The sequence below is a fragment of the Delphinus delphis genome, chromosome 18, assembly GCF_949987515.2.
Source record: "Delphinus delphis chromosome 18, mDelDel1.2, whole genome shotgun sequence".
Taxonomy (NCBI): Eukaryota; Metazoa; Chordata; class Mammalia; order Artiodactyla; family Delphinidae; genus Delphinus; species Delphinus delphis.
The window spans coordinates 24,909,636-24,927,547 of record NC_082700.1 but is presented as its reverse complement, the minus strand read 5'-3'; the positions used below and the strand labels follow the sequence as shown (position 1 = coordinate 24,927,547).

Sequence of the window (17,912 nt, the reverse complement as noted above, 5' to 3'; positions counted from 1 at the left end):
TCCACAATATATTATTAAGTGAAAGAGAATGTTTAAAAAAATTCATCAAACTATTTCACTTAAAAAACGTATGTGGGACTTCCCTGGTGGTGCAGTGGTTAAGAATCCACCTGCCAATGCAGGGGACACGGGTCGGAGCCCTGGTCCAGGAAGACTGCACAGAGCAGCTAAGCTCACAAGCCACATCTAATGAGCCCTCGTGCCACAACTACTGAAGCCCGCGTGCCTAGAGCCCATGCTCCGCAACAAGAGAAGCCACTGCAATGAGAAGCCCACGCACAGCAAGGAAGAGTAGCCCCTGCACACTACAACTAGAGAAAGTCTGCGTGCAACGACGAAGACCCAATGCAGCCAAAAATAAATAATTAATTAACTGATTTTTTAAAAAAGTATATGATGCATATTTAAAGGTCTGGAAGAGGGAATTCCCTGGTGGTCCAGTGGTTAGGACTTGGTGCTTTCACTGCTGTGGCCTGGGTTCAATCCCTGGTCGGGGAACTAAGATCCTACAAGCCGTGCAGTGCAGCCAAAAAAAAAAAAAAAAAAAGAAAGAAAAATCTGGTGGATCTATTTTCCTTTTCATAGTACTATGAATTTCTTGAAATTTTGTGATGGGTATTATAAACAAGAAAGCTATAAAAGAAAAAAGACATTCTTTCATGTTTGATTGAAAAGCCTTATGGAAGTTATTATTCTCAAATTGTTCTATGAAGTTAAACAACTTCTATTTGCAAGAAGTCTGATATATTACAGAATAAAAGTTTCCAGAAATAGTAATAAAAGAGGTTGATTCAGTGGGGGAAAAAGAACTAGCATTTTGATTAAACTAGAAACAAGCACTACCATGTCTGAAATATTTCTCACAATAAAGTCAACTATGAATACTTTCCTTGTTGAATGAATTTGTAATGGGCACTGACGATTTGGTATCTCTTTGTCAGAAACTAAATGACCTGTGTCCCCCTCCTCCAACTTGGAGCATGCTAACACAACAAAATACGTGGGGTCATTTTTCATCTCCATTTAGAGCAAATCAGTCCCAAACCCAAAGCGGTAGGGAATGGGGATTTTCACTTAACTTCCTCTCAGAGACCTCCGGATTCTTTTAAAGATTCTGAGGACACTCGCGTCTAGAGTACTAACAAGAGGTCGATTTGTGTCCTTCAGCAGAGATTTCACATCAGTAAACTGTCTGCTTAGGGCTTACCCCGAGAGAAGCAGAGCACCAGACTTTCCTCAGCCCTGGACATTCTTTGGGGAGCTAGACAAGGGTGAGTGCAGAGATTGTTCCAGGCTAAGTTGAAACTTTGGTCCTATCTGGGAAATTTTCAGTGGCACTGAAAGCAACATAAAATCTCAGCACACAAGCCATAACACATTGTTTTTTAGCACACTGTGAAGATACACCTGGCTTTCTGATTCCCGGTAGTTTAGCTCTTGACCAATGCCATCTTGAGACTGGCAATGGCTTGGGATTTGAATCAGATATATTTTACTATAGAAAAAGTGAAAGCAGGTAGCAATTTAATACAAAATTCAAGCTCTCAATATGGTGGAAAAGTAGAAAAACAGAGTTTATTTCATTTGTATCCTTATAAATTATTTTCCCCGAGAGAAGCGAAATATAAAGAATGAAAAAAGAGCATTTCTTATTTTCACATGTTCATACTGCTTCTCAAATTTTTCGGAGCTTGAAAAAAATAAAGCTAACGAACACGCCACCTGCTGGCATTAATGAAATTAGATCGCAAGTTATTTTCAGAGTTAAGAGGTGTTCAAGGAGTCTTGAAATGTCAACTTACGATGTATTTCTTTTACTCTAATAATAATAATAAAAGGGTAGATCCTGGAAACTCATCTTTTACCCCATAAACTGGTATTAGCCTAGGCTGAGGTCAGCTTTGTTAACAAGCTCATTTAGTGTTGTCTCCTACAACTTCTTGGTAATTTCACCTCTTCCATTTTTCATCCTAAATTTCAGGCTAAATATTTTTCTTAAATTATTTCCTTCAGTTTTGAATTATACATTTTCAAATTTTCATTTCAATGAGTTTAGTTTTCCCATCTTTTTCTACTAACAGTAGTCTTCAAATACCCTTTATAAGCATTAAAGTACTTTCCAACTTAGATACAAATCTTCCCTTGAGGAATACAATGTAATCTATACTCTCTGTGTGTGTAGATATATATCTTTTTATTTTTTTCCTTTTTAATATGAAAAATTTCAAACATGTTCAAAAATAGAACAGTAAAATGACCCCTGTGCACTCATCATGAATTCTCAACATTATCAACTTAGTGTTCACCCTCCCTCCTCCCTCTCTCTTCTCATCCTCACTGATTAATTGGAAGCAAATACAAGACATCGTAACTCTTCATCTGTAAATATTTTTGTATACATCTCCAGAAGATAAAGACTTTTAAAATATATGATCACTCCTAAAAATTAAAAATAGCTCTTAATATTATCAAATATCTAGTCAGTATTTAAATTTCCCTGATTGTGCCAGATTTTTTGTCTTTTTCTTTTTTGGCGGGGGGAGGCAGTTTGCTTGTTCATATCAAGATTCAAATAAGGTCCATGCATTGCAATTTGTTTCTATGTATAATACTTGGTTTGTTTTAATCTACAGGATCCCCCCTCTTTTTAATTTTTTTTATTTGCAATATATTTGTTGAAGAGACCAGATCTTTGGCCTTGAGGAGTTTCACACAGTCTAGATTTTTCTAGACTCGTGTTGTGGTGTTTATCATGTTCCTTTGTTTCCTGTATTTCCTATAAACTGGTCTGGAAGCTTGAACAGAGTCATATTTACTTTTTTTTTTTTTCAAAACTAATTCATAGGTGGGTTAGATACTTACAAAGGAAGATGCAAAATATTTAGTTGTGATTTTTTAAAATACTAGAAGCTCTTGATTGCCTAGATCCATTATTCCATTAGAAGTTGCAAAATGGTGATATTTTATCATTCTGACTTCACTTATTTATTTATTTATTTGGTTGTGCCGGGACTTAGTCGCGGCTCGCAGGCTCCTTAGTTGCGGCATGCAAACTCTTAGTTGCGGCATGCATGTGGGATCTGGTTCCCTGACCAAGGATGAAACCTGGGCTCCCTGCATTGTGAGCGTGGAGTCAACCACTGCGCCACGAGGGAAGTCCTCTGACTTCATTTATTATTTGGAATCTCTATAAAGAGAAACTTTTCCTCATCAACTATTTGTTGCCCTTGCTTTGAAATTTTTAAAAGAAAAAATTAAAACTTTGCCAAAGTGGAGAAGTGATCAAATTCAAAATTTTGCTTTCTGAACAATATCCAGGATTTCCAAATTCTATTTCAATCTTATCTTTTTTTTTTACTTTAGTAATATGGCAATTCTCTGCAATTCTCATATCCCCAAAGCTCTGAAAAACCTTGTTTTCAATGCAAACATCAGAAAATCTCTGAAAACTGAAGGGTTTTTGGTAACTTATTTGATGGCCAAACCTGCCCTAACCCAAACCCAGTTTGGCAGGTATACCAACTGAGACTGAAGTGAGGCTATTTATATCTGTATTTATCCCACTTAGAATAAATATTCGTATTTTTAATGAAGAAATATTTATTCATGGGGGGAGGGATAAACTAGGAATTTAGGATTAACATGTACACACTACTGTATATAAAATAGATAACCAACAAGGACCTATTGTATAACACAGGAAACTATATTCAGTATTTTCTAATAACCTACAAGGGAAAAGAATCTGAAAAAGAATATATGTCTGAATCACTTTGCTGTACACCTGAAACTAACACAACATTGTAAATCAACTATACTTCAATAAAAAATAAAATTTAATTTGATTTAATTAAAAAAAGAAATATTTGTTTGTTAGATTACAGGCTGCTGCTCCAGATCCCGCTGAAAGTGTTATAATGTATGGTATATGCATTTCCTTTCTAAATCCAAAGCATCCTGAAGTTCGAAAACATCTGGTCCAAGTATTTCAGGTAAAGAACTGTGAACTGTAACAATAATATAGTAGTTAACATTCACTGAGTACTTATTCTTTACCAGGTAGTGCTCTAAATTTTTAACATTTAACTAACTCACTCAATCTTCCCAACAACCCTACGAATTGCTGAGGCACAGCATGGCTAGGTGACTTGCTCAAGATTGTGCCCAACAGACAGATGAAGAGTGGCCAAAGGGATTTGAACCAAAAAGGCTGGGTTGCACTGTGACCTTGATTCTGCTGCCCGTACTCTCTCATTAACTTGCACATCGTTCTCCCAGCTCTCCAAGATCTGACTCCAATCTAGCTAGCCTCTTTTCATCTCTCATGATATCCTCCAAGAACCTCATGTCCTCATGTTTCAGCTCAACCAGATAACTCCTTATTTCTTCCAAAACACATCTTCAAACTTGGCATTTTTGTTCATATTGCTAAAAGATATATATAAATATATATATATATATATATATATTTTTTTTTTTTGCAGTACGCGGGCCTCTCACTGTTGTGGCCTCTCCCGCTGCGGAGCACAGGCTCCGGACGCACAGGCTCAGCGGCCATGGCTCACGGGCCCAGCTGCTCCGCGGCATGTGGGATCTTCCCGGACCGGGGCACGCACCCGTGTCCCCTGCATTAACAGGTGGACTCTCAACCACTGCGCCACCAGGGAAGCCCTAAAAGATATTTTTAAAGGTAAGATTATTACTTTTGTATAAATATGAAATGTACAACTGTCAATTTTTTAAAAATTATTAATTAATGAGGGATGTTATAATTTGTTAAACAAAATCTAAAGAGAAAACATAAATACACCATAAGGAATGCTGAAATGAATTTGTTTAAAAGATGAAAAACTGGTCAGTACACGCAAGACATAACCACTTGCATCTCAGTTATACAAATTTGCATTTCTAGGGAAAAGAATCATGTGCAGGGCTTCTCTGGTGGCGCAGTGGTTAAGAATCCGCCTGCCAATCCAGGGGACAAGGGTTTGAGCCCTGTTCCGAGAAGATCCCACATGCCGAGGAGCAACTAAACCCCAGTGCCACAACTACTTAGCCTGCGCTCTAAAGCCTGCGAGCCACATCTACTGAAGCCCACGCGCCTATAGCCTGTGCTAGGCAACAAGAGAAGCCACCGCAATGAGAAGTCTGCGCACTGCAACGAAGAGTAGCCCCCGCTCGCCGCAACTAAAGAAAGCCTGCCCCGCAGCCATGAAGACCCAACGCAGCCAAAAATAAATTAATTAATTAAGTAATTTTTTTAAAAAGGGCAATCTCAGTAAAAGAATCATGTACATTGTTAGCAGTTTTCTACAACATAAAAGAGTTGTAAAATAGCTCAAAGACAATGAAAAAACACAATTCAACAGGAGGTCTTATAATCTCTTTGCCTATTTCAGCGTCTCCCAATTTTTCTTAACAATACTAATTCCTCTGCCTGGAGTGCAATTCATTGAAATTATCTTCAACAAATCAGTATTTTCTGAATATCTACCATGTGCCAAGCGCTCTGCTAAGTGCTAGGGGTTCAATGGTGAGGAAAACAGACTCCATTCCAGCTGTCAGTGTCTTTGATAGATCAGCTCATCCACCTATCATAGTCCTCCATTTAAGCTCTCATATAATCTCAATTACAATTCTTGTAATATTGCTGAATCTTTCCTTGTATTATACTTAGCAATTTATTATTCACACTTCATTTTACGGTTCTGGGGAGCAAGATACAAGTCCCCAATTCTGAATCTTTTTGGCAGAGGATGATATATTACTTTCCTATTCCTGAGGAGGTGAAAACAACTATAGCTCAATTTAGCAAATATGTTTTTGACTCTGCACTATACATAAGATATTATGCTATGTGCTACAGGAAGAAGATTAATTCAGCAAAGATATTTTTGAGCAACAACTGTAAAACACAGGGAATGCACAGTTAAATAAGACATGGTGTCTGATCCAGAGGGACTTCAGTCTAATGGAGGAAATAGACGAGTAAGTTAGTGACTTCAACACAGTACGATGAGCACTATATTAGAGGTGAGTAGTGAGTGTTTCGAGAGTGTAGAGGAGAGGTAGCCATATCAGGGTCAGGGACAGGGATGGCTTCTGGGAGAAGCTGACCCTTAATCTGAATTCCGAAGGACAAGTAGAACTGAGCTAGGCACAGATAGGAAGGGCATCGCAGATACACACTGAGAATCTGGGAAATTTCAAGAGATAGGCAGGAACTAGATCATAAAGGGCTTCACATTCTCAGGTAAAGAGGCTCAGCTTTCTCCTGGAAGCCATGGAAGAAATTTAAGCAATAAGCATCATTAGGGACTTCCCTGGTGGGCCAGTGGGTAAGACTCTGAGCTCCCAATGCAGGGGGCCTGGGTTCTATCCCTGGTCTGAGAACTAGCTCCCACGTGCATGCCACAACTAAGATTGCACTTGCCACAAATAAGAAGTCCGCATGCTGCAACTGAACAGGCCACAACAAAGACCCCAAGTGCTGCAACTAAGACCCGGAGCAGCCAAAATAAATAAATTAATTAATACTTTGTAAAAAGCATCATTAGATTTGTATTTTACAAAGATCATGTAGTAGGCTGAATGTGTGTAACACTCTAATCACCGGGATCTGTGACTATGTTACCTTATATGGCAAAAAGAGATTTTGCAGATGTGATTAAATATATTAAGATGGGGAGATGATCCTGCGTTATCTTCCTGGGCCCAGTGTGATAACAAGGGTCCTTATAAGAGAGAAGCAGTAGAGTTAGAGTCAGAGAGAAGATGTGAAGAGGAAGCAGAGGTCAGTGAGTAGAGGAGATGCTTTGCTGTTGGCTTTGAAGATGGAAGAAAGAGCCATGAGCCCAGAAATGCAGGGGGTCTGGAGAAGCTGGTAAAAGCAAGGAAATAAATTCTCTCTTAGAGCCTCCAAAAGGAACATGGTCCTGCAGACACATTTCTGACTTCTGACGGCCAAAACTGTGAGATAATAAATCTGTGTTGCTTTAAGACATAATTTGTGGCAATTTGTTACGGCACTGATAGAAAATTAATGCAGATTCCCATTAATACAGATTTTTCCCTTGGAAATTAATGCAAAAAATAAACTGCATGAGGCTGGCTAAGGATCTATGGAAACTCATTAGTATGCTATGAAAAGCAGTTTAGCATAGTAGCTACAGGCATGAACTTTGGTGAGATGGCCGTTACTTAGTTTCATAATTGGGTATAAATTTACTTTTTTTAAGCTTCAGTTCTCATTTGTAAAAGGGGGATAACAGTATTTTTCTCATGGTGTTTTCATGAGGATTAAATAAGAAATAGCAAATTATACATAGTGTCTGGTACAGGGTATGTGCTCAATAAGTTATTATTATTTATTTTTTTTTGCGGTACGCGGGCCTCTCCCTGTTGTGGCCTCTCCCGTTGCGGAGCACAGGCTCCGGACGCGCAGGCTCAGCGGCCATGGCTCATGGGCCCAGCCGCTCCGCGGCATGTGGGATCTTCCCGGACTGGGGCACGAACCCGTGTCCCCTGCATCGGCAGGCGGACCCTCAACCACCGCGCCACCAGGGAAGCCCCCCAATAACAGTTATTATTAAATGATTACTGTAATTGAGAAGAGAAGGGAGAATAAGGAGAGAGAAGTAAAGTCTCCAAAGAAGGTAGAAATGTATTCCCTCCTAAGCACTGTTGGAGGAATTAATTCTGCAAAGGCCAGAAGGCACTGTTGTTTTTGTTTTAATATTTATTTATTTATTTTTTGGCTGCGTTGGGTCTTAGTTGCAGTACGCAGGATCTTTCGCTGAGGTGAGTGGGCTTCTCTCTAGTTGTGGCACACGGGCTTCTCTCTAGTTGTGGCGTGCAGGCTCCAGAGCACACAGGCTCAGTAGTTGCAGTGTGCAGGCTCTCTAGTTGTGGTGCGTGGGCTCAGTAGTTGCAGCCTGCGGGCTTACTTGCCCCACTGCCTGTGGGATCTTAGCTCCCAGACCAGGGATTGAACCCGTGTCCCCTGCACTGGAAGGTGGATTCTTAACCACTGGACCACCAGGGAAGTCCAGAAGGCACTGTTTTTGCTGAGAGGGGAAGAAAGAAGAAAAGTGATGGGTGCTGAAGGGCATTCCACAAATGGGGGTTGAATGAGTGAACAGATAAGGAGAAAACAGTGTGATCCCCTGCATCTTGAAGAGTGAAAGCCTCTTATTAAGGAATCAGCAAATGCTTGTGGAAGAAAAGATAGGAGATTGTCATTAGAACATGAATTGTCCCTCAAAGAATCTGATTGAAGTCACTAGCATTAGAAATGATAGATGTACACAGAACAACCCTATGAGAGCAACAGCCCTTGGGCTCATGCTGGAGGCAGGATGCTGGAACCTCAGTGCAATGGCAAAAAGGCTTCTCTTAGTGTCACCCTGCCAGGCTACTAATCCCAGAAGCTGGCATCTCATCTTCAATAACAGGGAGTTATGCCTGTTGAAACAAGTTTCCTTGGAGTTAAAAGGATATTGGCAAATCTCTTCTCATTTAAAAATAATTTAAGGGACTTCCCTGATGGTCCAGTGCTTAAGACTCTGCACTTCCACTACAGGGGGCACAGGTTCGATCCCTGGTCAGGGAACTGAGATGCCGCATGCTGTGAGGCGTGGTAAAATGAAATGAAATGAAATAAAATAAAATATAAGGTAGTAGATTGCCAGAATTTATGATTTAAGAGGAGGGGCAGGTCTTGCTGATTCTAAATTTGGCCATGGGAGTGGGTAGCTAAAATAGTGTAGAAGGTGAAGGTCTTTGTAGATGAAACCAGGGAACTGTAAGGCTAGGGATGTTTTAAAAAACGGATTGTATTTTTTAGAGCAGTTTTAGGTTCACAGAAAAATTAAGCTGAAGGTACAGAGATTTCCCCTATGGAAACCCCCTGTCCCCACATAGGCATAGCCTCTTCCATTGTCAATATCTCCCACCAGAGCAATACATTTGCTACAACTGATGAACCTACATTGACACCTCATTATCACCCACAGTCCATAGTTTACATTAGGGTTCACTCTTGGTGCTGTATACCCTATAGGTTTTGACAAGTGTATAATGATGTGTAGCCACCACTATAGTATCACACAGAATACTTTCACTGCCCTAAAAACCCTCTGTGCTTCACCTAGTCATCCCTTCCTCCCCCTAACCCTTGGCAATCACTGATCTTTTTACTGTCTCCATAGTTTTGTCTTTCCTAGAAAGTCATATAGTTGGAATCATACAGTATGCAGCCTTTTCAGATTGGCTTCTTTCACTTAGTGATATACATTTAAGATTCTTTGATGTCCTTTCATGGCTTGATAGCTCATTTCTTTTTAGTACTAAATAATATTCTATTGTCTAAATGCACCACAGGTTATTTATCCAAGGCTAGGGTTTTAAATCATACATATAGTTACTGGAATCATAGTAGATGGACGCTAGGAGTGAAGTTGAAATGACAACTATTGTCACTTGGCAAATGAACAAATGAAGGATAGTGACCAAGAGGAAGAGGAGAAGAGAACAACAAAGCTGGTGAGTATAGACTCAAGGATCCTGTCCTTAAATGAAGGTGAAGTATTATGATTTGGGGGGGGGCAGTGGGATGGGGAAAAAAGTGCTGATTTTTCCCTCATGAACTCCTACGGTATATAAGCAGAGGAAGATGCAAAACGAGAGACAATGTCCCTGATGAAGGTCTGGATATCAATGAAGGTAGGGAGGAAGAGAATGCTCAGTGAAAGGGTTGAGGATAAAGCCGAACAGCAAGGTGTGGCATAGAAAGGAGCAGTAGGAGGATGAGTTTGGAAAGAAAGCAGAGAGACAGACAAACAAGAATACAACAGAAGTGAGAGGACTGGAGGGCGTGAATCTGTTGAGAGTTTTGAGGGAACTCTTGGGTAAAGTTGTTTCTGCGCAGATCCAGAGTCTTTGAAGGGTGCTAATTCTAGGTCACTTTCCCTATCTGTGGTCCTATCTGCAATTTGCGGCTTTTGCCTAGGGTTCCAAATTGAATCTTGGTGGTGAGGGTTTTTTTGTTTATGTGCCTTATCTAAATTCAACCTCAAGAGGAACGGTGGCATGTTTAAGCCTGGATTTTGATGAAATGCCTTGAAACAGTGGTTCTCAACTCTGGTTGCACATTACAGCCACCCGAGAAGATCTGAAATGCCCCATCTCCACCCCGCCCCAATTAAGTCAGAATTTATGGAGGTAGGACTCAGGCATCAGTAGATTTTTAAGCTCCTTAGATGATACAAAAGTGCAGACAAGGTTGAGAACCACTGTTTTCGAACAATTTACAATTTATAAAACATAAAACACACTAAGACTAAAGGCATAAAAGAAGGACAAAGTGCTACGTGAATACAGAGAAGAGAGAGATTAGATCTACTGGGAAGACTTGGGAAGATCTTATGAAAGTCATGCCATTTGAGATGAAGAACTTACGAAGATAAAGATTAGGGTATTGGGAGAACAATCTCATAAAACTATCAGGTTGAGCGAAAGTATGGAGTTTAGAAAATACTGGACCTGATGTACCCACTGGTTCCGCTGCTATATAAGGTAATTGTGGGAGCAAAGTGAAAGAAAAATCTGAGAATAGACTGAGTTCTAGACAATGGGTGGTCACTGAAAGTTTTTATACACTGAGTCTAGATAGAAAAGACAAATCTAGAGCGATGTGCATAATGAAATGGTGGGGAGAGAGCCTGAAAGAGTTATGAGGTTACTGGGTTTTGCAATTATGAGGTTTTTGCAATATTTAATGTTAAGCTGGAGTGGGAATGGAAGGCAAGGAGGAAAGGGAGAAACGTGACAGACCTAGAATTTAAAGGACTAGGCAACTTGAATGTGGAGGATAATAAAGGGGAGTCAAAACTGATCAGAAAATTTTAACTACAGAAGTGGTGTCATTAACAATAATAGAGAAGTTGTTACTTAGTCCAAGTTCATACTGCTTGCCACATGACAGACCAATAAATCAGAGACCAGATGTTGGGGCAAGGAATAGTGACTTTATTTGGAAAGCTGGCAGACTGAGAACATGGTGGACTCGTGTCCCAAAGAACCATCTTGCCTGAGTTAGAATTCAGGCTTCTTTTATACATAAAGGGGAGGGAGTAAAGTCAAACATTTCCTGGTTCCCATCAGCCTCCAGAGGGGATGTGTTAATTTCTTCCTCCCTGCAGTCATTCACAGGTGGGCCTAGTTAGGATGCTTCCTGTGAGCTAAACAAAGGTATTTTAGCATAATGCTCATTACCTGGGAGGCAGGGCTCCCAGAGATGGGCTATTATGTATAATTTAAGCTTATAGGCAACATCCCTTTAGTGAATAACTTGCAATAGAATACAAAGGTTCTTCCCTGTTACAAAGTCAGGACTTGAGCTGGCTTGATGGAAAGATGATAAGTTTTATTTTATTTTATTTTATTTTTTGTTTTTATTTTTAAAATAAATTTATTTATGTTTGGCTGAGTTGGCTCTTCATTGCTGTGCTTGGGCTTTCTCTAGTTGCAGTGAGCAGGGGCTACTATTTGTTGCCGTGTGCGGGCTTCTCATTACAGTGGCTTCTCTTGTTGCAGAGCACAGGCTCTAGGCACGCAGTCTTCTGTAGTTGTGGCATGTGGGCCCAGTAGTTGTGGCTGGCGGGCTCTAGAGTGCAGGCTCAGTAGTTGTAGCGCAGGGCTTAGTTGCTCCGCGGCATGTGGGATCTTCCTGGACCAGGGCTCGAACCCGTGTCCCCTGCACTGGGAGGCAGATTCTTAACCACTGTGCCACCAGGGAAGCCTCAATAAGTTTTATTTTTACTGTTCAAGTAGAAAATGTTTATGAGACATCCAGGTGGAGATATTTAACAAACAAGTGGGCATGAAGGCTAAGAGATCAAGAGGGTTTGAAACTGGAGACAGATTTGTAATCTGCTTGGTGTTAATAATGGAGGCTATGGGGGCAGGAGAATTATTAATTTCATCTTGCTGCTGAGCAGCAGGTGCTTGATGAACAGGTTTTATTGCTGCTGTTGAAAGAGAAAGTCAAGTTGTCTAGACAACCAACATTTAGAAAGAGGAGAAGGGGCTTCCCTGCTGGCACAGTGGTTAAGAATCCGCCTCCCAATGCAGGGACTCGGGTTTGAGCCCTGGTCCGGGAAGATCTCAAATGCAGCGGAGCAACTAAGCCCATGTGCCACAACTACTGAGCCCGTGCTCTAGAGCCTGCGAACCACAACTACTGAGCCCGTGTGCCACAACTATTGAAGCCCATGCACCTAGAGGCCGTGCTCCGCAACAAGACAAGCCACCACAATGAGAAGTCCATGCACCACAACGAAGAGTAGCTCCCGCTCGCCACAACTAGAGAAAGCCTGTGTGCAGCAACGAGGACCCAACACAGCCAAAACTAAATAAATAAAATAAATTAATTTAAAAAAATAAAGAAAGAGGAGGAGATGATGGAGGACCCAGAGAATGACTAGGAGGAGAGACAGGCAGAAACCCAGGATTCCGCTGGGGCTTGGTGACTGAAGGCAGAAAAAGTCAAGGATGGTGATCCACTGTGTGAAATGCTACAGAGAAATTAAGGAAACTGTGAACTGAAAAAAATCTTTGGATTTGGCCACTAGGCAATCCTTAACATGTGAGCTTCATAAGGGCAGCTAGTTTTGTTTGTCAGAAGACTGTCACATTGTGCTCCATAACTAAGTACTGAACAAATGAATTGGTGAGATTTCAGAGAACATTTTCAAAAGAGGCAGAAGCCAAGTCTTAAGAAGGATTAGATTAGAATTGCACTTTCCTAGAAGAAACCCCATTATCTCTTTCAGAGTGACCTTTTAAAAAAATAAATCAGATCATGAAACTTTCCTGCTTCAAATGCTTCAATGGCTCCCTCACTGAGTTTAGGATGAAACCAAACCAAACCACATTGCCTAAGATGACAAACCGAAGACAACGTGGGCTACAGTTTCAACTGAACTGTACCATCTTCCTCCCTGCATGACCCCCCAGCCACCTCCTTGAACCTGTAGTTCTTAACCTGACTCTTTTAATCATAACCTGACTCTTTTAATCATGTTCTTTTAATCATGTTAACGTGACTCTTTTAATCATGTTTTAATGATTAATCTTTTAATCATTAAAAGAGTTCCCGACTCTTTTAATCATGCACGTGGTTCCCTTTCACTGGAAAGTGATGTTCCAATTTCTCATCTTGTTAATTCTCTTCTCATCCTTTAGGTCTCTGTTCATGTTATCACGTCTCCAGAAGCTGTTCTAGATCATTCCTGAGTACCTGAAGTATTTCGCGTATTTAAACACATTTGTTCTCTCCTCAACCCCCATTGCCCTCACATGACCTTGTTTTATTTCCTTCCCAGGACCTCCCACAGTCTGGAATAATCTTGTTTCTTTATGTGTTTTTTCTCCGCCTCCTCCCATAGAATATAAACTACATAAGGAGGGAGAAAATGCAAATAGTGGGGGGAATAACCGATGAATGAAAGTTCAGGAAAAGCAAAAGGAGATGGGATCAAGAGCTCCCAGGGAGGAATGAAGTACCCTCCTTTCTGAAACAAGAGCACGGAAGGGAGAAGTGAGCAGAAACATTATGCAATCTGATGAGCTCTTTTCCATCCCTTTGGTGGTGGGAATAGCAGCAAATGACTTGATTTTACCCTGTCAGCTGGCTTTGTAAGATATGCTATGTATATGGGGTGGAGACCATCCTTTTCTAGATTCTTTTCTCCTTGGCTCTACGAGACTTTGCAGGAGAATCACTGGCCCATATCCCGTATGTAAAAGTGCTCCAGGAACTGTTCAGGTCTTCACAGGTGTTGCTACTGTTATTTTACCATGTGCATGATTCTAAAGGAGGTCCACCCCGCCTGAAGCACCAGGAGAGAACATCTGGGTAGAGGCCCTCAGTGGGGCTTCAGCATTCTTCTTGAGAGACAACGAGTTCAGATTTACAGTGCATTTGTTTTTTTTTCTAAGGGCTTAGGAATGACTAAGCATTACATTCACGTAACCCTGGTGTGCAAGATTACCATAATGTTATTATAACCCCATTTTCTGTTGAAAGGTGGAAATAAGATTTGCTCCAGACTAAACAGGAAGTCAGTGATAAAATTACAGCCATAGGGCTTCCCTGGTGGCGCAGTGGTTGGGAGTCCGCCTGCCGATGCAGGGCACACGGGTTCGTGCCCCGGTCTGGGAGGATCGCACATGACGCGGAGCGGCTGCGCCCGTGAGCCATGGCCGCTGAGCCTGCGCGTCCAGAGCCTGTGCTCCGCAACGGGAGAGGCCACAACAGTGAGAGGCCCGCGTACCGCACAAAACAACAAAAACAAAAACAAAAAATTACAGCCATGGGCTAATCCAGGCTTTCTCACTGTGTGCGCATCACGTCTTTTAGACACTCTAAGGTTCAGGCTGACAACTACCAGCTACGATATTGGCATTCTTTTCAATTCCCCACCTCTCCCTTCACCCCGCCCCCCCGCATCCCACTGTAGACAAACGAGGTGTGCGTGCACTCTTTTTTCAACTTGTCATTTTGAAGTCGGCATTGAGGTGAGGCAGAGTGGCTTGAGCGATGGTCCCATCTGGGGGTGATGGGAGACAGTGACACCCGAAGTGTGCTGCTTATGTCCAGTCTACTCTGTAAGATGCAGCTTAATTGTCACTTGCCACTCACTGATAGGGTTTTGATATGAGTCTGCAAGCAACTGATTTATTGTGGTCTCTGTGCAGCCAAACCTCTCTGCTAAGGATAATCTGTATTTGCAGCCGCTCCCCAGCGCTAGCATCACTGCCTCAGCTCCACCTCAGATCATCAGGCATCAGATTCTCATCAAGGAGGGTGAAGCCTAGATCCCTCGCATGCGCATTTCACAGTAGGGTTTGCCCTCCTATAAGAATCTAATGCGGCCGCTGATGGAGCTCAGGCGGCAATGGGAGCAATAAGGCCCGGCTGTAAACACAGATGAAGCTTCACTCACCTGCCGCTCACCTCCTGCTGTGCAGCCAGGTTCCTAATAGGAAACGGACTGTTACCGGTCTGTGGCCCGGGGGTTGGGGACCCCTGGTCTAGGAGACCACCACCAGCTCAGGTGCCACTCAGCCAAGCTTCCCATGAAGCCCTCTTTGCCTACTTCCTCTAATAGCTTGTGGAGCCTAGTTTCTGTCTAGAACACATAGGCCCTTCTGGACCTCCCCCGTTTTAATAACAGTCCCTTCCTTATTTTAAAAGTGAGGTAATTCCCTGTCAGTCCAGTGGTTAGGACTCTGCACTTTCACTGCTGAGGGTGCGCGTCTGATCCATGGCCGGGGAACTAGTATCTGGCAAACCCTGCAGAGGGGCCAAAAAAAAGACTGAGGTGATACTTTCTCCCATCTCCGACCAACTCAGGCTACAGGGAAAAAAAATCAAGTAAGCCCGACCCAGTTCTGATTACAGCCCATTAAATGCAACTATGCATCAATTACCCTGTAGTCTCACAAACATGCACAAATGAAGATCCAGAACATGTATAAGTTTATGTACCTAATATTTACATATACCTTAATATTAAACCTACACCGTATGTACGGCTATTCTTGTCAACAATGTATGTCCAGATCTTTCTAGACTCACACATTTCTGTCACTATGCTGCCTTTCATGTATGGTAGAAAGCGCCTCAGAGTTGGAAGATCCTGGGTTTGAATCTTTTTTCTTTCATTATTATAGGGCTTGTATAAAGGAGAACCACCTGAGGAGAAAGCGTAGGTAGACCTGGGGAATCAGGCGCCCCATAAAACCACCGTAATTCTCACTGACAATGTTAGGTGTTCAAAACTGCTGAGAATATTTTTCTCTGACATTTCAAACGTGCTTTCACATTAGCCCTTTTCAAGTCCTGCCCAGTGACCTCACGTACGTTGTCAATACTTCTTTGCTCTGCCCTGGAGAGAAAAGGCTTCTCTCAAAGACTAAGTCGAGGGAGAAAATAAGGAAAACAAGTTCGTCCTACATCAAGAAATTTACTTTGTGTCCAGCACTGTTTAAATTCCTGACTGGAGAGAAATCAAAAAAGTCAGATTCTGATATAACTAACATTATCTTGGGCCAGAAGCCTAACAACCAAAGCACAGTACAAGGCAGCGACTTACGAACGGCTACGGTGCAAGCTCCCTACCCGGAGCCTCGGTGCAGGTGACAGAAGCGACCGCCTGACACAGGGCCCCAGTTCCTCGCCGCGGGGCGCCCTGCGCATGCGCACGCCGCCTCGCTCGAGGGGGGCGGGTCCTAGCTGCCATCTTGCCCCGTACGGGAGCCGCCGCCGCTTACCCCAAAGCAAGGCTGGGGCTGAAGGGTATCCTACCCAGACCGGCTTCCTTTTCCATTGCCAGCCCTGCTCGGCAGCTCTGCCCAGGCTGCTCAGCCCCAAGTATGAACTGACCCGTCGCCCGCAGCACGACTCTTAGCCGCGGCTCGTCCCGGTGCCCATCTCGCGAAACGGAGCGCGCGGGCACCCAGCCTCCTCTCCAGCCGCGATGCCGAACGTGCAGCTGCCGCCAAAGGAGAGCAACCTCTTCAAACGCATCTTGGTAAGTGGCCAGTGGCTGCGCCGCCCACCCCTGGCAGCCCCGGACCCGGCGCGGCGAGCTGTCTGGCGGCGATGGCGCCTGCGCGGCTGGGCCCGGCCCCCCTGGGTTCTTTGTTTGTGCGCGAACCCGCACGGCCCTACCCCTGCCTCGCAGGGCCCGCCACCCCGCTCTCCTCCCTCCCTCCGCGGCCGCTCCTTCCAGAATCTTCCCGCCGCAGTCACCCTGGGCCTGGGCGCGCCGGCCGGGAGTGGCCCGTGCCCTCTGCGGCGCCTGGCGGCCGGCCTCGCGACCTCCTCCCCCCGGTCCACCCCAGTTACTTTTGCCAGCATCCCTGCGTCCAGGTGTTCGTTCACTGCCTTACGTGGAATCTATTGCACAGCGCACCTCGACACCTTTGAAAGCGGGAGCGATCCTGTAATGGGATGGGATCCGATTTATACCGGTTACGGGAAACTAAAACCCCGGAGACTCATCCTCCCGTTGGTAGAGAGTTTGCCTATTTTTGGTGTGTCGTACTAAGCCTCTTTGGGAAGTACGTGACTCGAAGTGCATTTCTAAGTTCAAAAGCCGAACATAGCTCTGATTGTTTTTAACTCGTACAGGCCCTGTAAGTGGTTAAAGCCGCGCGGACTGGCTGGTATTGCACTTGAGGGGTGCATTTACTTTGATTCCGAGCAGAAACCTGAATAATGGTCCCGTAATGATGACGGCTGCCGGGTGGAGAGGGGAGTTTTCTGTGGGTTATATGTCACCGTCCTGGTACCTTAATGGTTTTCCAGGGAGGAGGGGCAACATGCCTTTGCTTTTCTCAGTAGACACTGGAGACTGATTGTCTTTCATCTGAAAACCAGCGTTTAGATTTTAAGGGTGAATTTATTAATCAGAGCTTGTGTTGGTTATATGACCATTAGCTGTTGCTTACCTTTATTATATATAAAATAAAGTATAAGCAATTGCAGATAAAAAAAAATCATAGTAGCCGTTCTGTTTCAAGCCAAATAGAAACGTCACACTTAGTCTTCAGAATGTTACAAAAGCTACATAGTAAATGGGATGAAAATTTTGTCTTAATTTTATATGGTGCTTAGTGTTGCGCAAATGATGAGAAACGAGTGTAAAAACATAAATCTAATTAAAGCATTGTGGCAGATTGCTTCATTCGACTTTGCATATATTTTTTCTTTATTTTACTTTCATTTTTCTCATACCCTTGTATTTTTCGCAGTGTGGAATTGGAGAAGTGAACTTTTTTGCCCCTTTTGGGTGGGGTGTTTTGTTGTTATTTTTTTGGTCTAAGGGAACTGAAACATGTTA

General features: G+C 43.0%; 2 protein-coding genes across 12 annotated transcripts in view; one reads left to right on the top strand and one right to left on the bottom strand.

The window, feature by feature from the left end:
* The window catches only part of MTRF1 (mitochondrial translation release factor 1), a 67,028-nt gene extending 50,456 nt beyond the window's left edge, over window positions 1-16,572 (bottom strand). For all 3 annotated transcript variants that reach the window (XM_059995528.1, XM_059995531.1, XM_059995532.1), the window contains exon 1: window positions 16,451-16,572. The gene's annotated coding sequence lies outside the window, so the exon portion shown is untranslated. The remainder of the gene's footprint in view (window positions 1-16,450) is intronic.
* Window positions 16,464-17,912, top strand: part of NAA16 (N-alpha-acetyltransferase 16, NatA auxiliary subunit) — a 79,639-nt gene continuing 78,190 nt past the window's right edge. For all 9 annotated transcript variants that reach the window (XR_009516749.1, XR_009516750.1, XR_009516751.1 and 6 more), the window contains exon 1: window positions 16,464-16,598. Coding sequence is in view for 6 of the 9 variants with exons in the window: in XM_059995524.1 (XP_059851507.1) it covers window positions 16,545-16,598 (54 nt within the window). In the remaining 3 variants the exon portion in view is untranslated. The remainder of the gene's footprint in view (window positions 16,599-17,912) is intronic.